Source organism: Heliangelus exortis, chromosome 5 (assembly GCF_036169615.1).
Source record: "Heliangelus exortis chromosome 5, bHelExo1.hap1, whole genome shotgun sequence".
Classification (NCBI taxonomy): Eukaryota; Metazoa; Chordata; class Aves; order Apodiformes; family Trochilidae; genus Heliangelus; species Heliangelus exortis.
The window spans coordinates 22276142-22299855 of record NC_092426.1 but is presented as its reverse complement, the minus strand read 5'-3'; the positions used below and the strand labels follow the sequence as shown (position 1 = coordinate 22299855).

The following is a 23714-nucleotide window of genomic DNA, read 5'->3' as shown; positions in this document are numbered from 1 at the left end:
TCAATGATCTATGGAGAATTGCATGATGAAATCAAAATGTTTTGTGTTACTGCAGGCTCTGAGTAGTCCTGTGTTTTGCCTCTGCTAGCACCTATTCACTTCTTGACATTGCTAATAATTATAAGGTTCTTCCATTCTTCCTGAACATTCTCCTCATCCCACTCCCTCTCTTTTTTTGCTATATAGGATTAAACTGCAGTTTTGTGCATCTCTAAATAGGCTTTCTTCTTTTGACTCTATGATATTCCATGCCACCCACTGCCTATGTAGCCCCCCTTTTGTGAATGTCCACTGATGCTTTGGGAGTGCCTTATACTCCCTGCACAGAGAAGTACTGGGGGATAGAGAGCTATGGTTTATCTGGGACCCGCTATCCTGTACAAAGAAATCAGATGCAAAGATGCCTCCATGTGCTCAAATGGCAGTATATAGACATGTTATTGCTATTCTGAGGTAGTGGGCTATACCTCTCTGCAATACCATGTTCAACAGCCTGTGTTACTTCCAGCTCTGTAGTCTCTACTGGCACAGGGGCTTGGGAATGAGTGTTTAAGGAGGGCAGAATTAATGGGGCTGCTGCTATGTTTATGAAGGGTTAAATGATGGGGGCTGAGAGCCACAGCTTCTCCTGGGGAATAAGGACTAGCCAGAAGAATTGATTGTCTTGGCTTATTGATCCTTTAGGAAACAGCCCTGAAGTGATAATGCTGTTCCTGCCACTTTGAGGCACTTTGTACCAGCAGCATCCTCTGTTTACCTAGGATAGTGCAAAGGAAGCTCTGTTGCTAAACCAGTCCAGAAAAAGTTGATGCAAGACATGTGTTGAGTTTAGCACTTGTCTGCCTGCTCGCAGGGAGAGGTTCATGTGCAGAGAGGTAGCTCAGCAAGTGTTATTTTATAATGCTTAATAGAGATTGGCTGCAAATGGCAGTTTGTGAGTTACTGTCCTGATGTACTCAGTCTGTAGCATTATCTGAAGTTTCAGGCTACCATGTCACAAGGTAACCACCTCTCCCATCCCTTTTCCTCCTTTCCCTTTTCTGGCCAATTGACAGTTGTACCCCAATTGGTCTTGCCTGTAAGTTGAAACAAGGTGGTTGAGCAGTTTTGATCCTGAGTCCCACGATAACCTCTACCCACCTGTGTGGCCTAATGGGGAGTGACTGATCAAACATCCCTTCTGTTTTGCAGAAGAATGCCCTAGAGAAGTCAGGCATTTCTTTCTGGTTTTGGAGTGGCAGAGGGAGATAAACTCATCTGCTATGGGAGCTGCTGGAGGAGCAGTATTTTTGTTTGCTCTGCTACACCACTTCTACTGGTGCATGAAATGTGTCCGAAGAGCACAGCACACAGAATGTCAGCCCTAAGGATCTGTTGAGTCCTTCTGCAGCCATGGCCCTGTGAAGGCTCGGGAGGCCTGTGCTCCTGCCTTTCTATGAGCTCTCAGTTGTCTTTGTAGCACAGTGGGTCGGGGAAGCTCTGAGACTGTTTCCCTTGAGGTACTAGTTCTAGTCAGCTGAAGAATTGGGCTTGGGTCACACCCTTAGCTGGATCATTCCTGATAACTACAGGATTTGGACTCTGACCTGTAGAAACACCAGAGCAGCTTGCTCTTCATGCTTCCTGTCTCCTTTTTTCTCTTTGACTTGTACGTGCTTTGCACCCTTTCACTTTCCGGATGTGCTATTTTGTTCTGAGGAATCTCAGGCAGACCTCTGCAGCTTTCCATAGCCAGGTCACAAGGCCAGGAAAGCTTGGGACCATTCTGAGGATATTTCTAAATCTTGCATAAAGCCAGGAGGGCCAAAAACCTATTGCGAAATGCTTCTTTATTAAGTCAGGCCAACTTGTATAGAGGAATACACAAATAACTTACAGATCCATTTAATTACTCTATATATAATTTCTATGCTTCATCCTCTTTGATGTTGCCAACAACTTTGTTGCTGTACTTGATATTTGACTTTGCATCTTCACCACGTGAAAGCAAACTATGAGAAAAATCACATTTTTCTTTTAAAAACTAAATGTATGTGGCAATAAGGTTTCAGGGAACAGCTAAAAAGCAATGCTAACTAACTTTTTTTAAGGGGGTGATAACTATCAATATATCGTATATAATATAATTGTATTTTGTATCATGACTTTTTTGTATCATGACGCATGCCCTACTGCTGGGGCTGCTGCATTTAGCAATGAGACAGCCTCTGTCTGATGAAGCTTCCAGTATGACTTTAGACAAAACTGTGAGGGGGTAGAGTCAGTCATGAACACTGAGGCTGCAAGAAAGATGAGGGTAACCAAGACAGGAATTTGTGGTAATGTATTGTTGCAAGTGTGGCTTCTTTGGAGTGCAGGTGGCTTCAGGCCTTTGTTTTCCTTTGTAAATCTGTCTAATTCTTTGCTTTGCAAAATTAGCACCTCCACTTTTTTAACTAAGAAGAGAGCTCTGTTACAGGTTCTTTATACTTGGTGTCTTTCTATGTATATGTGTGTTTTACCCCTTCTTTCAGTGCTGTAGTCATCCTTTACTCTTAAAAAAAAAAAAGGCTTTAAATAAACCAGAGGAAGTATTTTTTTCACATAACACAGCATTGAACTGTATTGGCCTCTGCATAATTCAGTGGATAGATTCAAAAAGGCAGCAAGGAATTTATGTGGAACACGTGGCCTCATAAGTGGCAAGTACACATTATGGTCTAGAGGGAACAGGCTAAGCCAGAGGCTGCCAAGATACTGATTTTGAGGTCTGCAAAGGTACAGCAAGGTGAGGAGTGGGAAAAACATTTTATTTTTTTGTAATCTTTCCCTGAGCTTGTGTTAGTGGTTGATATCAGAGATAGAATATAGGACTAGGTGAATTGACCTGGCATAGCTGTTTTCACACCTTCTCTTGCAACTGGAACCAGTGTTGTCACTCTGCAAATAGCTGAATGACTTGTTTACACAATATACTGTTTCAGACATGCAGCATCTGTATTTTGGGGTACCTGATCTTACCATGAATGTTTTTCTACTGTTACAGGCAGTTTTTCTCAACAGGTCTGCAGAAGGTTTACTCATCTGATAGATTTTGGTTTGGTGGTGTGTTGAGTCAAAGAAGCATTGTATTGCTGTATCACCAGTTGGTGAAGGTTTCTTGAAATAGTGAGCACTACATTATAACACCCAGCAGGGCCTTTGCCATACTGATACTTGTTCCTTGTAATTTCGACAAAGGCTTCTGGCTTCATCCTTCCCACCTGGGAGGGAGGGAAAGTGATGTGCCTGCTGCACTATCCTTTTAAAGCAGAGCCTCTGAAAACAACTTCCCATGCTTTAGATGGAGGAGACGTTTGAATAGGAGCAAGATATTTTGGTTTTATGATCAGAGTCCAGTATGAGAGAGGAAGGATCACAAACATTTGTGTACTCAGTGATTAGAGTGAGCAGCCTGCTGTGAGCCCAGAGTACTGAAAAAGTGCCCTGATATCTGTGTAAAATTGTAGCTTGGTGTTTTGACTCCCCCCCTTTTCCTCCAGGATTTCTTGGGCCTTCCCCAATGCAGCCATCTGTAAAGTAGTAGTTGTAAACCTGTGTAAACTTGGAAGCTGTCTCATGTAGTTTTGCTGCTTAATGTATGTCTTCAGTAAAACACGAGTGCCTTGGGGCTTCTGAGCAAATTTACTTTCATGGCCCAGAATTCACCTCTGTAGTAAGAAGACAGCTCTGCCTTACCTTTTGGGAGCTAGAAAAGGCCAGGCAAGGGGCAACAGTGCCTCCTGTCTTGTGCAGAAGATTGCAATCTACATTTGAAGCATTTCTTCAGTACTCTGCATTGGTAGGTTCCGACCCACACGGGAATCAGAGCCAACTTCCACTGAAGTCCTGATTAAGTGCTCAGATCTGAAAAACTTGTGACAGGTCTGGAGTGCTGGTGAACTATGCTAGCCTTAGCTCTCCATCCCAGCCAAAAATATTAACAATTTTCCTTTTTTTGCTTTGAGCTCACCATAATGCGGGGCAGTTATGTGACTGTGAAGGCTGATTTGATAGTGTACAAACATCTCTTTGTACATGTGCTATTTAAAAGTGGAGCCAAACAGGCATTTATGCTGCTGGTTTCTCATTCATCTGGGAGCTGCTGCAACTTTGGTAAAGGCACATTTCTGCAGAGAAAGGGCTCGAGCTGCTAATTTGACTGTAGGAGTTTATTTCTGGAATGCAGCAGTGTTTTACCAACGAAGCAGCTGTCCTGGAAAGACTTACCACATGGGGTCATTTTCCTCTCTGTGTCTAATCGACAAAGCCACCCCAGTTAATCTGAATCCTTTTAAGTCTTCTAAACTAGACCACAGGGAGTGCAAAGAGGTCTACAGGACTCTGACCTCCTTCACTTCCTTATCCTATCATTAGGGAAGGAAAAACACTCCCGTACTTAAATGTGCCTTAAAGTGGAAGCCTATAATCTTTTCTGAGCATGGAAAACCATTTCCAGTGATAACATATTACTGAACTTGGGGGGAGGTGTTGGCCTTCCATTTTCTATGGATATTTTGTGATATTAGCTACACCTCTCCTAAGTTTTCCAGCTATTCCTGGTTATGGAATCACATTGGTCAGATATGGGAAAAGCTTTTTTGGTTATTTGTCTTCTGTTTCTTGCACAGCTTTCTTCCACCCCTGTTTACTTCTAGGGTTAGTTCTACAGCTCAATTCTTTCAACTACAAGGGAAATTTTCTTAGTTATTAATTTTAAATTATTTATTAATTTTCTTTCTTCTCTTAGCTTCTCCTTAGTTCTCTACTGTGTTTCCCTGTTCCTTCCTCACTGTTTCCACTCTTGAGTATTTTTTAGACATAAGCCCTGTCTCTAAATACTCCTTTCCTCCAGTAGGCTCCAAGTAATTTGTTTTGTTTGTTTTTTTTTCCCCTTGCTACAACCTTGCATCAGTCTCTTGAGCTGCTGCGTGATATTTATTGCAGGTCTACCGAGAAGATTTTTCATTTTGAGTTTAGTGGTTCCTTTCTTTATCTTAAATCTGTCTTCTAGGCCAGGGTGTAAGGCCAGTCACAGGTAGCAGCTGTTTGTAAGAGGACATTCTCCCTCAAGCCTGAAGAAGGCTTTTTTTTTTTTTTTTTTTTTTTTTTTTTTTTGAGAGGCTACCACCTGGCAAGCCCTGCATCTGTGATCTGGGCCAGCCTTGCTGCAGCCCTCATGGGTACATTGCTGGAGCTCTGCAATGGAAGTCTGCATCAGCCAGAATTTAAGGACTGCTTCTTTGGTCAGGTACTTGAAACTGAGAACACAATTTACTCTGAGGGCTGCTGTCTTCTCTTTTCTCACTCTGTTTAGTGCAGCTTTTCAAATGAATAAGTATGACTGGGGCTTCCTAAAAATTAATAAGCTCATCAAATTTTTTGGCTCTAGAAGCCATGTTGTATGTGGCAGAATGTAGTTGTGTTGCTCTAGAAAGTATCTGGAGAAGAAATCCAGGCTTGGGTGTCTCTGCATTCATATTTCCCCTACTTTGCATAGGAATTTGCACTCTGAGAGTGAGTTTCATGTGATTCAAGAACTAGTGGCCTCTTGTTAGGGGCATGAGAGGGAATGGGCTGCCTTCTCTCTAGGATTTTAGAATATTTTATTATTTCTTCTTATTTCTCCCCCTGAACTGCCTGCTATAATGCTGTGAGAAAGCCACCTCCTTTTATCTCACTTTGCTAGAATATTGGGGTGAGTCAAAATCAGACTCTGTGATTGGATGCAATGATGATGCCCATTCATCATTCCCAAATGCATGTGGCCTGTAGATCCATAATTTTACCATGAGTTTTATTCCTCTTCTGTTAAATTAGAATTTGGTTATCAAGAGAGCAATTGCAAGTGCTTTACCAAAGAATTCTAGGACCTGTTGGTAGATACACTGAATTGCTTGTACATTCAATATAGCTGTATCCCTATAAAGAAAATACTTGGATTTTGAAATCAAGGTAACGGGGCTTCATGCATCAGAACTGCAGCTGCTGGAATTAAATATACCCTTCTTTGTACTTTCTCTGTATAATGTGAATGTTTGTGGTATGGACAGTCTAAAATTTATGGAAATAGCTCCTCAGCTGGTGTAAACCAGTGCACCTGTGGTGAAACCGAACAAGCGCTGCCACTGTACACCACGTTACAATTTGGCCCTTGGTGCAGTTAGGTAGACGGCTCCTTGCTTTCAAGTGGTCAGGTTTTTCTGTGCAATAAGTAGCTACAGGGCTGTCAGCAACCTATACCCACTCTATGTGTGGTTCTAGCAGAGGGTTTTACTTTAAGACTGTACCTAGATGAGGGGAAATATTCCCATCAGGAAGTGGAGAACTGTATCAGAGGGTGAGGGAATGGTAGTGATGAGTAAGGCTGGTCTGAGTTGGCATTGTAGCATGAGACAAAGGGACCGAAGAGGGCAGGTTGCAGAGGTTGGTTTGCCTTTATATGATGCAATTGTGTTGTACGCAGGCAGGCCACCACAAAGCAAAGAGGTAGTAGTATTCTTGCTTGGTGCTGTTGTGGTGAGACTTTCATCTCTGGGCACTAGCAACAACAAATGCGGAGAAAGCTTGGAAGGCAGTAAGAGAGGAACAACAAAAATGATGACAGAGCTAGAGGGATTGTTTTTATGAGGAAAGATCAAAAGAACTAAATATGTGGAGCTCGGCTAAGTAATGACTAAGAACATGAAAACTATCTACAACTGTTTGAAGGATATAAACTCCAGAGGTGAGCAAACAGCAGGGAGAAATAGCCTACGAATTTGAAAGAAATTTTCGGTTCAACTGTGTTTCCACTGTGTTGTGTTCACTATTCTTTTGCTGGTATTTTGCTGAAAACAATTTCAGGGAAAAGCACACTTGTATTTTTAAACAGTTCAGTATCTTCAAGAGAATTCTGAAATGTACACTGAAGCTTAAAATCTGAAATTTGCTTTACCTTACATGTTACCTAGTGTATGCAATATGCAAGTTTTCTCCATGGTAAGTCAAATATGTGGTTGAAAACTACTTTCAGTTCTAACATGATATTTGTGTGCTTCCCTAATGGAACTGCTTAGTTAACTGGGGAACAGGATAGGTTCCAGATGCTTTCAGTTTTGCTCAAAAAGGTGATGCATTTGCTTTTTTAACAGGATGTATTTTATTAATAGTTTGACTCGCATACTGATCTGTTGGGGGAGCTTTTATTTGACAAGAGTTAAAAGTAACTACAGCCCAATACAAAACTGTGCTGTGCACATAAAGGCTCCTGGTGCAGTTTTATGAAGTTGTCCGGATGTGCTTGTGGACTGCCAGTGCAACCTTTTCTAACTTTTTGGTGTACAGCTGATGAGCTGAGAAAGGTGAATTCAGCTTCTGTGACCTCCCCATGAACAGAGCAGTTGAATTAGTAAATTTCAGGATGAGTTGAAGAAAATGTATTAATGGTGAAATTTCCTCCTCATGGAGGTCCACTTGTCATTTAAAGCTCTTGGGTAAAGCACTGGAAGCGGTTGCTGGGAAAGCCTCAGGTGAACTGACTAATTTGGTAAGTCATTTTCAACTTTGGTGATTTGTGGATTCAGGCATTAAAATTCTGTGTTAATATTTGTCAACTGGATTTTCTAAGCACATTTCCCTGATAATGCAGGACTGATGTGTGCTGCCCAGCAAATGACAAGAAGTATACAGTCAGCTGTTTAGATACACTCTTCAAGAAAATGGCTCTGGAAATGACCGTGTGTATGTATGCACGCATGCGTCAATCCATACTGTACACAGAAACTACAGGCATTGACCTATGCAAACACACACCAAATTATCACTTCCTATAAACAAATTAGCATGCTTTAAAAGGTGAAAAGCTCTATAAAATTGTCTGCCCTGTTGTTTATGGTGTGAGTGGAGGATGCAGTACATCATAGAGGAGCTCACATTTCTCTCTTCTCCACCCCTCCTCTAAATGGACGTGTGCTACGTCCGTTTCACCATTGTTCCTGCCAGCCCGATCCCAGCAGGGGTTCCCTAATTAGCAATCTCTTCATTTCCAATCAAAGCACAAAACGGCCCCAAAAGCCTCTCTTTATGAGGGAGCTGAGCAGTGGCTGGGGACGTGGAGTGGGATAATTGCCTTCGCCACTGGCAGCAGTAAGCAGGCTGGCTAATTCATTATTGTAATAACTTTGCTTGTCCTTGGGGAGGGGGGGCTAGGGTGAGGAGGACTGAGCCTGGCAGTGCTAGCTGAGGACAGGGGGAAGGGGGAATCCAGCCAGAATCACAGTAGAAGATGGAAACAACTGGCAGGAAAGGATAAACTATTCAAGATTTTTCTGTCTGTCCCCCCTAAATAATTTGAGGATGATGATAATTTGTGGCATGCCAGCCAGTGCTCCCCAGGTAAGACAGTTAAGAGCACCCCTCTACTCTTGCCTTGTCATTTTCTCAGACAAGACATTTTGGAAAGGCATGTAACTTGGCTCAAGAGTGCTGGGGAGGCTAGAGCTTGATGGATAAGGAAGTCTCAGGGACTGTCTCTCAGTCCAGGTAGGAAAAGTTCACACTTAAGCACTGAGATAAGGTTGAATGACTGACCTGCCCACACTGAGCAGTTAGTTTGTGGCTTTTGGTGATGCACAAGAAGTCACCAGTCCTTGTGAGAAGATTCCATGTTGAATTTTTTTAATGGAGCTGGCAAATCCTGTTAAAGAGCTTTGTTCTTATCTATTGCCTCTTTAAAATCATAGAATCATCAGAGTTGGAAAAAACCTTTAGAGATCATATAGTCCAGCTCTCTCACTACAGGAGGACCACCTAGAGCACATACATTACACAGGGCTGCATCTAGGCAGGTTATATCTTTAAACTTATGCCTTCATGTGGACTGTGGCTTTGACTTTGCTGGAGCTCTGTTGGCTTATAGTAGCAATCAAGGTTCTGTCCTTGAGAACAGACTGCTAGGCTGTGGTGCCAGCAACTGGTAAGGCTGTGAAAATAAATAAACAAACAAAACCCAAGTAGTTGTGGTGCTTGGAGAGAAATGTCCATGGTGTGGCACAGTGAGTTTATTAGGGTTTTGGCTTCAAAATGGGTACATATTTTGAGTAGGTAAGACCAGTCATTTATTTCCAGACACCTTTGTTCTTTTTTGATTTATGCTTAGCTCAGATCGTTGTGGCAGAGTCTTGGCTACTCTAACTGACTGACAGGACAGTTCCTTTTGCAAATTCCTTTGAATTGTTACTGTTGTGTGAGTTCCTTAAGGCCATCACTCCGAGGCTATCACCATTCTTGTTCCTGTAGATAGATGGCTGGTAATGTAGGTATGCATTTTACTCTCAAAGATTTTTCACCGAAAATTTTTGCTTCTGGCATGAAACGAAACTAACGAAACAGTGATAGCAAGGTGCAAGTGCCAAACAAAAATTTGTGCATGGCAGGACCATTTTAACACTAAATTATGCTTCTGTTTTAATGAACACTTCATTCTGGAGCTATTTGTATGGAGAGGCACATGGAGGCCTTCAGCTTGATGGGCATTTCAATAATTTGCAAAAGAACCTTTGATTCTTAAACAGTTTAAAAACCTAAGATGTGAAATGTTTAATGAGAGCAGATGTTTTTTGGATCGTTGAATGAGGCAATGGAGAACCAATATGTGGAGCAGAATTTATAATGTTGGTATTGTCCTGATTCTTGTGACCAGTGCTGTTTTCCCTGCTGCTTTGTACCAGTTACTGCCTAGCAGTTTTCTCCACCTCTTGATCAGATACTCAACCTCTTGGCTGTGCTGTCTACAGCCAAAGAAATGTCAGCTCAGTGAGTTGACAAGCAAGAGCATTCTTGCATGGTATAAATGTGCAGGAGAAGTCCACAGTGATGATGCTAGATTTTAAAGAGAAAATGTCTTCTGATTTTTACTGTTTCTTGATGAGTGCTGTAGTCCTGGTTGCACTGTGCTTCTTGCTGAAAAAAGTAAACACCATACAGAGAGGAAGGTTCAAACAGGCCAATGAGTACACACGGTCCTTTTTGGGGGGGAATTTAATCAATTGCTGAGTGTTCTGCACCATTACTATGTTTATGGATGCTTTTTGTTGAAGGATCACTGTAGTAGTGATGGAGCAAGTGCACATCTCTCATAGCTTGCCCAGTTAGTGAGTAACAGCATATAGGCTTGAGGTGAGCCCACGTAGGTAACCCCGAAGTTAGAAATGTAAATATTCCCATATCTACATTTGCGGCGTACTCTATCATGTGGAATGTCCTACTCTTGGTCTGCATTTATCTCTCCAGCCATTTGAGAGTATTTTAACTGTGTGGAAGGAGTGCTGACAAAGTGTTAGAGCTACAGAGTGGCTAGACTCCTAAAACAAATTGCGTTCTTTCCTCATTTCCCAATGCTAAGAAATGAGGATAATATTTAATCCCTTTCCTAATGGTTCAAGAAGCTTTGGATTTTTCAGTAGATAAAGTTGGGACAGGCAGTTCAAGGGGTTGAAAGGAATCTGATATAGAGCACACTTGCATAAGGTTGATGGGATGCCAGGATATGGGCAAAGGTGTATGAACTGGAGTAACAATGCACAATTTAGTCTTGACTTTTAGTCTGAGACCCTAAACTGTTGCATTGTTAGCAATTGCTTGTGGGGAGGTGAGAAATTGTGGCAATGGGCATGAGAAGGAATATTAATGATGCAATTTCCAGCTGGGTTCCACTCCAAGGCTCGCTGGGTGATGTGCATTTTTAATCATAACAAACCAGCATGAGAAGGAGTTGTTTGCAGCAAGTCAGGCCTGTGTGTGGAGCCACAGAGTGTGACACCATCTCAGACCTCCGCCTGCAGCTCAGACAGTTGCACAAGGCTGCTGTGCTTGAGTGCCATCACAAACTAGATTGGATTGTAACTACAGTAAATCTTGGATCAGTGGTAGAAATGGATCCAGGGAAGGAGTTTAGTAGCTATCCTGAGCAGCCTAAAGGCTCTAGACCAGAAGTCACTGAATTCAGCTGGAGTTTTGGATCAAAACTGGCCCTGATCTGAAAAGAACAGAAATATGATTTCTAGATGCTAGACAGCATTTTTCCGTGCTGAATTTCTTGGTAGCTAGTTTTTGCAGTCTTGATGATGTCTGTGGTAGGCTCTTTTGACTTGTTTGCATTTCTTGTACATGATTTCTCTGATTTTCAAGGGGATGCAGTCTGGCTGAGTGGTGTAACTGCTTTGATCCTTTCAGTCTTGGAGACACAAAATTGGAGAGAATCTGGGAGAACCCTGAAGATTTTTTTTTTAACTCTCTGAGGTGCTTTTCATCCTGAACTTTCAGCTACAGAGAGCTCAGCTGTACTTCTTTGGGAACACACCATCGCATGGTTCAAGCAGCCAGTAGGAGTAGCTCTTGAGGGACATGAAGTCCACCCTTGATGGGGCTAAGTATTCTGTGATCATTGTGCAGTGGAACTTGCAGCTCTGTGCTTGATGTACGTTTGAGAATGTGCCATCTATGTACCCTGATTTAACTGCTTAGCTTCAAGCTCTTTTCCCCTCAGGTCCCTTTTGCTTGTCTTTCATCTTTCACTCTGTCTTGGTGATTATGTAATTTCTTTATCTGGAGAGTTAAATGTCTAATAGTCACCCCAGTGTTTTAGTACCACAGTTGTCTAGTGTGTGTGAGAATATTCTGCAGAAACACAGCCTTTCGTATGTCAGTGATGTCAGATACATCTCTTTCAGAAGCAGCAGCAGCTCAGCTTTCTCAATACAGGACTGAAAGTGCACACTTAGCAGGACAGTCATTCCATCAAGCAGAGGGGCAGGGGTGCCAGAGATACTCTTTGACTATAGTTCAGGAGTTCTGGAAGGAAGAAATACTTGTCTTTCTTCCCCTGAAGAAGGCCAGAATTAAGTATTGATATTGCTTTTGGAATGTTTAGCAGCCATTCTGTGCCTCTCCTTCATGTTAGTGGTAAGCCAAACTAGGGAAGAAGGCTGAATTGCTGCATGCCTGGCCTTTGTAGCACCATGTTTTGTGTGTCTGGGTGAGGAAAGGTGACTGACTGATGTTTGAAATCCCAGGACCCTTGCTCATTATTTTCAAGAAAACAAGGTGAGAAATCTGGAAGACGGATGAGAACTCCTGTCCTGTTTTTTTTGTTTTTTTGTTTTTTTTTTTTTTTCCCATTAAACTGGGAGCTAGTGTTCTCTGGGATGATCTGTGCTGATGAAGCCATCTGTGTTGTGCTGGCTGGAGTTAGAGCATCACTGCAGGAAGACAGGATGCTTTCTGTCAGAGAAGTCATTTCTCAAAGAATGCAGACACCTGGAAAATTGCAGCCAGCCAGGCCACTTTTGTGTGCCCCAGCTCCTGCCTGCTGCAGTGCCAGGGGAAATGCCAGCAGCTTAAAGACTTCTGTTTTGCTTAGGAATTAAAGTTCCATGATTCATGCAAGAGCTGTTTTCACCTGAGGAAGGGAATTCATTGAACTGGCCTGAGGAGGGGATGGAAGGAGTTGCCTTTCAGTATCCCTAGTAGATGCTTCCTCTGGCATAAATGCCATGGTTGTAGGACAGAGTGAGGGGTTTGCACACGTTTGTTCATGTAGCAAACCTGGCCCTGAGAGAGGCACCTTTCTACTTAGCAAAGCTGCCTCAATGCTGCCGTTTGACACCCGAGCAATTAATACACCTCATCCACAAAAGGTTTTGGTTTGAAATGTTGAGAACTGCAATTCTGTGTGCATGTACCTGTGTTTGGAGACTGAATGGGCAGTTGTCCCCTCCTGGTAGGGAGAGGGGGCTGACAAGTGGATACAGCTTACTGTGATTTTACAAATACTTTTTGGGGAAGATGGATACTGTTTGCTGAGATAGGTGTTTGTTGCCCAGGCAAAACTCCCAGTGTATTTACAGCAGCTCTACATGGTCTCTCTGTGTGTGGTAGGTATGCTTATGTGCATGTACATGCTTGTGTATGCCTTTTTTTCTATGCTCCAGCTGCCTGCCTCTGATTTAAGGGCAGGTTTTATTCCCCAGCTGCCTCAGGGCTCCTCTTTTCTGATTGCATTAAAGTCTCTGTAATTCTCCCCTCATTAATGATTGGCATATTTTTACCTCTCACTGAAGGAGCTTGGAGGCAACTCTCGTGGGGCCCTGCTCACCAAATGAAACAATTTCATCCTGCTCCAGAAACGCATTAAAAAGGGTTTGTCAGGATCTTATCGCTAGTTAGGGAAAGCTAATCAAATTACTTCTATTTATTAGCTGCTGCAGCAATGTGTCATTCCATCAAGTACAGGTACTGGGACAAGAAGGGATTGTATGGAGAGCTTTGTGCATCCAGCACTGCTGCCGTGTTCTGCACAACAGCATCTCTTGCCAAGTGGGGCTACAGGGCCAAGAGAATCTATGAACTTCCCAGCAACAGTGCTTCTGCCACCATTCCCAGGAGCACCTCCTCTCTGCTGCCCTATTTCACTCATCTTTGCTAGGGGACTCTCCAAAAGTCCCTTCTCAGTAGCACTGCTGGGCTTTAACCATCAAGTCTATTGCTTCTGCATTTGGTTGATAATTTTGTGCTTCTACTGATTGTATTTTGCTATGGACTGTGTGTTTCGAGATGGTTTAGTATATTTTGGCAAGTTTGACTCAGTATTAAACTAGTCCAGGAATTATTAGTTAATCTTTAGACCAGGCTGACAAAGGGGAGAGTGGGGCAAGATTATGGCTGTTTAGAAAATAATAAATATAGGGTGTGGTTTTTTTTTTTACTTTGAGACTTTTAGGAAATATATTTTTCCATCCATTTTTTTAAAGTCCACATGGTCTGCAAAAAGGTATTAAAAACTGGGGGAGTGAAAAAGAAAACTACTGAGTTTTCATTGAATAAACTAGGTCCATAGGACTAGCTGGGAGTCTGAAAAGAGTATCAACTACCTATGGACTGATGCTGATTGCATGAGCAGTAGTGGTTTGTGAAGCAGGGGTGTCAACTCGGAGAGGTAAAAGCTCACTCTTTTATTGATTCCACATGTGAAATGTGCATTTCCCTCATGCACGGACACTGTGCACTTGTATTTGCAAGCATGTGTGCACTCCCATTCCTGCACATGATCCTAATTCCCATGATGACTCTGTCTCCTGTGGGCTTGCTCAAAAGTGTCATGGAGGCAGGTGCCTGAGATGCACATCCAAACTTTAGAAAGTATAGATGTACTTCCATGTCTTTGTTCTTAGCTTCAAGCTGAATGAAACTGTAAAGAAATGTCTGATGTTTTGGATAAACATGAGTTTGCCAGCAAAAGTGGGCTTGTTTCCATGTAAAGATGATCTCATCTTTAAAAAAAAAACAAACCTGCAGCAGAATAAAACCATCTAGTGGATGAATGTGCATGAAGTGAAGTGTGCCTAAATATAGTTATGGTGATTCACAATGATGATATTGCTGTGCACTTCATGTAAACCTTTGCTGTTTCATTTTGTGCATACCAAGATATTTGCCTTAGTGCCAAATCAGGAAAGCACTGAAAAGACACCATTCCCATGAGTTGGTGCCTGTGTAAGCACAAGAGTGTGCGTGATGTTGGTTTCATTTTGTAAGGTTTGTGCTGGTTCTCAGCGTTTTTGCAGTGTATATACACATGTGCACGCCCTGTGTTTGCATAGAGATGATGGAATGGTTAGAGTTTTTACAGTATTCTGGCAATACAAGCAATGATTACTGGAGCTTGGGTTGGTGGGGTATGGGCAAGAGCCCCAGCTATTATAACTGCGTGAATTCACTATAGGGTGTGAGTGGCTGCCAAGCTGCAGGGGCTCTGGGTGCCGGCCCTGGGAGCAGTGGCGTAGCAGGACTAGTGGGGGAGTCTGTTCCCATCAGGCCCATGTGGTGAGCCATGCTCCAGCATCCTCATTATCCACACAGTTCAAAAGGCAGTCCTGAGCAGTCCGTCACGTCCCACAAAGGGCTGTATCGATTGGTCTGACGGAGCGTTTCCTGGGGTCCTTTATATCTCTCTGCCTTGTCGTCAGTAATGAAGAGGCCGAGCGTAGCGAGAGTAAGCAGACTCCCAGCTGCTGGGATTTCTTCATCTTCTCATCAGGATTTTAATTAGACACGTCCGAGAGGGCAGCACCGTGTGAGGGCAGGCGGGAGCTTTATCAAGGAGGCCACATCTTTAATTACTGTTTACTGACAGATAACAAGGGAGGGGAGGTGGCAGCGGAGATGGTTGTAGGGGGAAGCAGGGAAAGGACGGCAGTCCCCAGAGTGTGTTCTCAGCAAAGAAGGCCTTTGCTAAGGATTGAGTGGGAATTGTTGCCCCCTCCCCCTTCTACAATGCTGTTTACCTGTCACCAGAGCAAGAAAGGTTCCCCTTGCCCCTTTCCTAGGGTGCAGAAAGTACTAAAAGGTGTAAAGTGGTAAGACCCAGAGACACGAGGAATGAAAATTTTAAGTTTGATTAGAGAAAAGAGAGAGAATTCTCTTCTTTAAGCTGCCAGGATCCTCAGCCAAGCTGTCCTGTGTCTTCCCAGTCTTGGGCTGTCCTGTGAGTTTTCTGACACTGCACAGTAGGAAGCAAAATTATTTCCCTTTCCTTCTGTCTGAAACAGGCAGTCCTCCTGCCTCCCACTGCCACCATTGCTGTTTTATCCAAAAAGGAACCTTCTTCTGTCTTTCTGTGTGTCCTCAGCACTGTTGGTATGAGATCAGTCTGCTATGTGGTTGTTGCTGTCACAGATTTCTCCCTGCTCTCTCACAGGTGGGCTCTCTACTTGGTGTGAATCATATCTTCAGACATCCCCCTTCTATCTGGCTCCAGAATCCGCATCTTCCTCCAGCTTTTATCTCCTTACCCTTAACATGCTTTTGGACACTATCTGCAACCTAGGTGCTGTGTCCTGCTGCAGCCCAACCCTGTTCCTAGTTTTGTGGAGTGACCTCCTGATTGCTTTTTTGCCATCATGGGAGAATGGTGTCCATAGTACCCATCAAACCAAGTGGCTGGGCCAGACTGCCATGGTGGATCACTTCTCCCTGGCTCAGCCAGCACTTAGGGACATGGGATGCTGGTAGTAGAGTGTGGCTTCTGGTGTCCATAAGAGTTATTTTTTGGTGAACTGAGTTCACCAGACTGTTGCTCTTCAGAAATTTGCTCTGAAGTTCATGTTGTGGTCTTGGCTGCATTTGCATCCACCGTAAGGTACTCTGGTACTGCTGCCACCGCGGTGTGGAAGACAGCCGGTGCCAGACGTTGCTTTGCCTTGATGCCAACAGACTCCCACAGCCCTGAGCAGAACAAGATCTGGAGGATGTGCTTAGGATCAGCAAGGACTCTGTAATTGGACTTGTTCTTTCATTTTGCTACGCAGTAGCGAGCAGATTATAGAGCCCACACATTATAGATTTCCTGTCATCCCTCATGAATCAAGCTCCACTGTCTTATTTACTGTCGGCCAAGGCCTGTGAATAACATCACCAAGGGATAGACTCATGCAGTTGTACAAACACATGGCATAGAGCAGTTGCATGTCCCTCTGAGTTGTCAGTTTGCCTTCCCCCAACACAACACCTATGGTAGAGAAGGATCCTGTTTGCTGCCTTCACAGAATGGCTCCTGACTTCCTTGGGAGCTCAGAGTTTGTAGTGCTGGAGGCAAATCTCTGGTATCCAAGTAAGATTAAGTTCCATATTTTTAACTTTATTACATTTCTAGTTACAACATACACCAAGGATGCACTTCAATTTCCTGGGAGCTGTTTCATGTTAATTTTGGCTGGGCTTCATTGCTAGTCAGTGAGAAAAGATTGGTTTGTGTTCAAGGGACAGCACTAGAAGTCAGGACCATTTGCACAACCCTCAGCTTCCCCAAGGACAGAACTTTAGCTGCTCTAGCTAGTAGTGCAGTGAATGTAACAGATGATAGCCTTGATTTATCAGAATATATTTTCTCAACTTTCCCAAAATTTTAGCGCAAGATTTTGAAAGAGCATGAGAAATTGAATCCAGATGAGAGATTTGCCTTAGTGAAGGGCTAACATTTTTTTTGGTAACTGGAATGAGGTGTTATTATTGAATTAGTTGGAGTCCCATAGAAGTGAAGGGAAGTTTGCCTTGTTTACTGTAAGCCAGCCTGCTGGCTGGAACCTTCTTTCTTATTGTAGGTGTTCATAAAAATTCTGTGACCTTCCAAGAAGCTCAGAGAGACAAGGGTGAAGTTAGAGGGACTGAGGTGCTAATTTGGTTCTGTTAGGCAGGTTAATATCTCTGTCATAGAATTCTAGATATTAGGCAAAGTCTGTGCAATATATATTCAAACTGTAGGAGGCTTTGTCCAAGAGGAAATGACTCAGCCATTTGCTGTCTCCATTGTTGATAGAGCTGGAAGTAAACGGGCTTTGATTGCAGTGTGGGAGACTTCAGTTTGATGTTACAAACTTGTATTACCAGTTATGGAGGAACACTAGGACAGACTGTCTGAGGCTGAAAAATTTTCGGGAAAGGCTGGAAAACACCTGCCAAAAATAATACTGCTGTAGTTGGTCCTCCATTGGGACAGAGGGAGGCACCAGCCACCTGACCTGGTCCTAACCCTATTTTCTGTGACTCTGTGAAATATTAAGACATGTATATTCTTGCAGCTATAAGCTTGAGATGGATGCAGGTGTGTATAGCAAATAAGTGCTGGTATCTATAAGCTACCATGATAATGTACAAAGGAGTGGAAGCACTCCACTTTCCTTTGAAGACCTGCCATCCAAATGTACCCAATGTACCCAGCCATGGTAAGTCTTAAAAAAAAAAAACCAGGCAGCAGCCCTCTTTCTTGCTTAACCAACTTCCCTAATTTTGATTGTAATTTTTACTGCCATGTGTAGAGCAAACAGACTAGCATCATTATCTTTTTTTGAGTGCCTCCTGTAATATTTAATACTACTTCCAAGGTTTCATTATTGTTTTATTATTGACTTACTTTGCGAAAGTTTTTATTAAAAACTGCAATTATGTATCTTTACTTTTTAAAAAGGAAAAGTATGGAGTATGTCATATTCTTGAATTATTCTATCCTTCCTTTTAAAAACAAATCAAGAAGATTCCTCCCTGCAAAGCTCTAAATCAGCTTGTGTTTTGGACCCAAACTACAGAGATAGCTTGGGCTGTGCTGGTGCAAAAGCAGTGTCAGTAAGTGGAGCTATCAAACCATGATGGGGAGCTGGGCAAAAGAGGTGAGGAGGGGAAGAAATAGTTCTACACAGCTGTAGAACAAGGAGGCTGGGGGTTTAGAGTGTGGGGTAAAGAGTCTGAAGGGTTGAGATGAGGGGAAAAGAAAGGGATGGGGTCAGAAGGCAAAGGCAACGAAGAGAAGAAAGTGGGATGGGATGGGATGGGATGGGATGGACAGAAGAGAGTGGGAGATATGAGTTGAATTGAGTGGTTGGAAGAGCCTCTGAATTGTTACTCTTCATCTGTCATTCAGTGTCTGAAATTCACCCAGTGTTCTATGCTCCTTGTGTTAGTCTTCACAAAGAAGGATGACTTACCCTTGCAGCCTATTTACTCCATTACCATGCTTTTAGTGGTCCACGTGATGGATTCATTTCTTCTGATAATCCACAAAAGTGTCATTGTGATGCTTCATGGAAGAATTTGTTCAGTGTACAAGAAATAACAGACTCTGTGCAAACGGCATTTTGAAGGGAGCTAATGCAAGAACTGGAAGCTGAGGAAAGCCAGTTATCCTCTGCGTGCACCTCAGTGTACCCCACTATGTATTGCACACAATCCATGTTTTATCTGCGTTGCTCTGTGCAGTTTCTTCCACAGGACCCCTGCCTCATTCACTGCATGTGATGGACCTGCTCTAAAATAAATCAGAGTCACACAGTGAAAGAGACCATCTGTAGGACCCCTGTGTCATTTATCAGGTGTGTACTGAGTGAGACAAGGGACTGCAGGAGAGAACGGGAGGATTTTACAGCCGAGGCAGTGAAATTCTTACCTGCCAGTTAACTTTTTTTCTGTGGCCCTTTCTGTATGATACTTTTCAGGTTTTTTGAAAAAGCTCTTGTGTCAGTGGTTGTTTAATTGGGCATTCCTTATTTTATAGAGGACCTTTTTGATCCCAAAGGACCTGCTTTACAGAACACTGAGAGCTTATAGTTAAATGAATTGAATGGGGATCCACTGAACCCAAAGTGCTATACAAGCTCAGGTCAGGCTGTTGGTGTCTCAGATTGGGCACCCAGAATTAGCAAATATCTTTTAATATGGTTTTAAGTCATTCACCCATAAAATTGGAATAAAAATACCCCTTCCTCTCATGGAAGTGTGTGAAAATAAATGATCTTGAGCTGGTGAAGCTCTTGAACAGTGTAATGATAAGCCCATAGAAAAACACATAAGGAAATGAATAAGTCTCCAGAGCCAGGTTTGAATAATGTGTGGTAAATAAGGCCTGGGGCCACACACAGAACAATGAGCAGAAACCAGCATCTCAAATAGCTGCTCATTACATGGGAACAATCCCTTCTGAGTTCAGACTGAGATGGGGTACTGTGGAAAAAAGATGATCATGTAATTAAGGGCTATAAAATAATGCATGTGTACATGAGGGCTACGAGTCTTTCTTGCAAGTTGTTTAATTTCCCAACTCTTGACTTCATTTGTAGTCTTCCCTATTTAACATACAGTTTTCTGTTTGTCTTTGTTTCACGGGGCCTGTCATTCTTTGCAGTTTTATGTGCTGTAAGATGTTATTGTGCCAGCCTCTGTTTGGATTAAGCGTTGCCATTTCATGTACTTGCAGATTAGCTAATTGCAGGTAGCCAAGGCCTGGTCATTTTATATATTACGTAGTCCACAAATTGTAATCTCCACTGAGGTGCAGATTCGTGTGAGTGAGAACGGCAGATCTGACCCTGTAATTTGCCATCATGGGAAAAACTGACACCCAGATGCTGCTGTTTGTAACACTGAAGAAATTGGGGATATTTGAGGTCTTACAGCCCACTAGCAGTAACTAAAAGAATTAAGCCCCATTAATTTTCCCATGCAGCAAAATGCAGGAGAAGAAAATGTCACTAGGGCTATGAATTGGCTTCACAAGTCTTTGCTACAATGGGTGGAGAAAGTATGATAAACTTTAAGCTCCTAGCAAAAGTATGCAGAAATGTAATGCTCAAATTTCCTAATTTAAAATAACTACACTTTTGATGACTTATCATGTGCACATTCAGGAACAAATATATAATGGTAATGGAGTAGTGTTAAAATCTATTGAGTTGAGAAGTTGCATGTTAATGGTACTGATATGATCAGTGTCAAAACCTAATGCTGGTTAACCTCTTCATGGCATGTCTGTTACTCACTGTGATTTCAAGGGAGAAAGTTATGTCTAGTAGTGGAGCTGTGACACATACCCCTGACATTTTCTTAGTAGAATTGTCTACTGCAGAAGCCTATGAACGTACCATAAAATCTTTTTCTCTTTTATTTTCTCCTTCTTTTCCCCATTCAAAATTTCAAAAACTGGAAGAAGAACGCATTGGCCCATTTAGGTGATAGAATGTGATGTTTCTCTCCTGGATGACTAGTATCACTGTTGGCCAGTTGACTAATTAGAAAGCACATTTCAACACGTGCTTCATTCTGGAAATGAAGCAATCCAAACCAATCAAACACATTTTAATCTGTGTGAGAGACTGGATGAGTGTCCTTTGTGTGGTGGTATAACTGCTCAGTTCTAAAAGTCTCATCAGGCGAATGTACTCTATGGTTTAAAAAGCACAGAACAAAGTGATGTCAGGGTACCCAAGAGTGACAAAAATTCCCTCAGGCAGGGCCTGGCACTACTGCCTAAAGGAGAGAGGAAAGGGCATTAAAAAAAAAGACAACAATCTGTTCTTGTAGTGGTCAGACAGAAAGATGCATCACGAGTGCTGGGTGGGAGCCATCAATGAGAGCTGGTTTCCCCATGGGATATGCAGACCTGGACTATCAAAGTAAGCTAGGGCTGGGACAAACAGATGTTATGCCTGACACGTCAGCAGAACTAGTCTGCTTTGCATAGGCACCTGATTTTACTTGGCACACTTTAAACTCTCTTTTCTGAATCTCAGGGTGAAATATAGCCATTATAATTTAATCCTAACTGCACTGTTCTCTACATCTGATGCAACTCTGGGATCTTACTTCTAATCTACACAAACTGGAAGCCAAGGCACAAGGTGGTGTGCTGCCAGGTGCACAGCTCCTGAGTGTGCAACCCCCGCCTCACACTTCTGCTTCCCTTCAGTGACAGTAGGAAGAGAGGCTGGGGGGGTGGGGCTCAGTGTTACCAAAGTGAACAGTCTTTTGCTACAGATGTCTTACTGACAATTAGGTAGTGTCAGTGTCCCAGAATGAAGCACTGATGTTTTAAACCATCATCCTGAGCCATCTCTGGAAAACTGCCTTCTAGAAAATCAGATAAAGATAGTTAGAAAAGTGAATCTCACCATAGTCTTGTGGTCCCCACACTACTGGGGCAGCACAGGGGGTCAGGAATTGGCATTGCAGAAACTGAGTGTTACCCGAGGGTGTGATCCTAACTGTGGTCAGGGGCAGGCAAGTCACAGCCTCACTCTTCACAGACCTGCCAGGCAGAAAATGTTTATTTGCTGCTCTGAATCCACGATCTCGGAGAAAAGAATAAAAGTGATTTAACCTCCAATGTGAGGAAAATCACCTGACTGAGCTGGATGCAGAGGACAAACAGGACAGAGGGCCTTACTTTGCCTGGGCAAGAGGGATGGGGAAACTGCAGTGAGGCACAGGATCAGATTATTTAATTATTATTTATTATTAATTTTCTAATTTTTCCCTTGCTTGGATTCCACGATAGCTGGAAATAAAGGCTCCTCTCGCTGTCTGGGTGCATCCGTGACATTGGCTCTGTCTTTGAGATGGGGAGCACCCTCTGGTGGTTAAGGATAATCTGACATTTCCTGGGATTGGCACCCATCATACCTGCAAGCTGCCAGTTTAACTGAACGTGAGGAAATGCTGGCTTTCTGTCATTGCTGGGATGGGTATTGGGGGCAAAAATGCTCTCTCAGACTTCCTATTCCAGGAATCCAATCTGATCCCTTGGGAAGGCCAGTGAAAAGGGTGCCAGGTGTGCCTGGCCTGCTGTCATGCAAAAACTCACTTTCAGCCCCTTCTTGCTTTTCTTCTGGTGAGAGGGCAAGTAAATCTCTGTTTTCTTCTTTAAATTCCCAGTGAACATGAGATCTGGCTCTGTCTCTTTCTGTAGGAACTCCTGTTCCCTGCCTCTGCTCTTGTTCCTGTCTCCCCAAAGCACTAGTTTTGCACCCAGAGCTCTCCCTAGTCCAGTTTTGTCCAGATTTGCTCTGCCTTGGTGCTAAAGCCAGCACAGTACGGGCAGCACAGGAATTCAGCTCAGGTTTCCCTTCTTCCCTAAATGGATTAACAGGCTGAGGGGATGTCTCTGCCTGCCTGACTCAATCTTCATTAGCTAACATGTTTCACCAGCCGCAGTCGCATCCTGGTCTGGAGAGCTGTTTGACAGGAGTGGATCCTGGGCTCAGCCTCCCACAAAGGCTGTTGTGTCTTCTGAGAAGGTTTTGATAGCAATGGTCCGTGGGCTGCCTTGAGTGGTAGGGATGCAGGAGAGGAAAGCAGCAAGATGTGATCCTTTTTCTATGTTTGCTTAACAATAACTGACCTGCATCCTCTGCTGACTGAGGGACCCTCACTCCTATGTAATGCATATGCTGTAGGAGTGTCAGAAAATGTTCTGCGCTTCTGAAGGTGCACCTACATGGGGTTTTTTTGTTTGTTTGTTTTTCCTTCATGTTTTTCAGCCCAAGGAGGATCCTGAGTATATTGGGCTATCTCAGAAACTCCTAATAGCTCACTGTCATTTCTGAGTGCCCCTTCTCGGGCACTTATCTTATAGGTTGGCAATGTGAATGCAGTATTTCCTAACAAACTGTGTGCAAGCAACAGACCCTGCCTCCTCTTCACCCCTGCTCCTTTGTGGTGGTCATTAATGGGTGTTGTACACTTGCACAGGCAGTCATTTGTTTTATAAGTGCTGCTATTTCCTCAACCCAGACACTATCTTTTCTGTACTAGGAAGCTGTACACTTTCAATTGCATTGATTTTAAAACTATCCACTTAAACTAGTGAAAATCCGAACTGTTGGATGCTCTCCTGCCCATTTGAGGATACTTTATTTTCACTCATTAGATGTCTAAACAAGTTTACTTTCAGCAGTAATGAGTGCCTTTTGCACCAGCTTAAGTTAATCTACTTAAAATTGTACCTTGAATAACACTGCAGTAACATTTGCATGCTAAGAAATCCTGTGAGGAGAGGAGTTGAGCACTGGGCATCACTAATACCAAATGCCATTGTGGGAAGGCAATGCCCAGCAAATGGAGGCTTTAGTATCTGTGCAGAGGCCTGAGTGTTCCCTAGCAGGAAGAGGCCTCCTCTGGGCTCTCAAATGCCTGTAAATAGGTGCGGATTAAAACTTGTGTTTTTGGAAAACTGAGACCCTGTGAAATCGCAGAGCATGGTACAGAAAATGTGACTGAAAAATCTCAACAGTGTTTCAAAAGGAAGAAAATGGTCTTCTTTTGTTTTTGTTACCTGACCATTGCAGTGGGGGAAGTTGGTGTGCCAGACTTTGAAAGTGGGGTCAACTGACCAGGAA

The 23714-nt window shown here is 43.1% G+C and overlaps 1 protein-coding gene across 5 annotated transcripts in view; it reads left to right on the top strand.

Moving 5' to 3' along the window:
• ESRRB (estrogen related receptor beta) overlaps positions 1–23714 on the top strand; it is a 124963-nt gene that overhangs the window by 6411 nt on the left and 94838 nt on the right. Inside the window, exon 2 of one of the 5 annotated variants that reach the window (XM_071745922.1) lies at positions 5142–5269. The exons of the other annotated variants lie outside the window; for them this stretch is intronic. Within the exon in view, the coding sequence (XP_071602023.1) occupies positions 5223–5269 (47 nt within the window). The 5' untranslated portion in view covers positions 5142–5222. The remainder of the gene's footprint in view (positions 1–5141; positions 5270–23714) is intronic. 5 annotated transcript variants of the gene reach the window in all.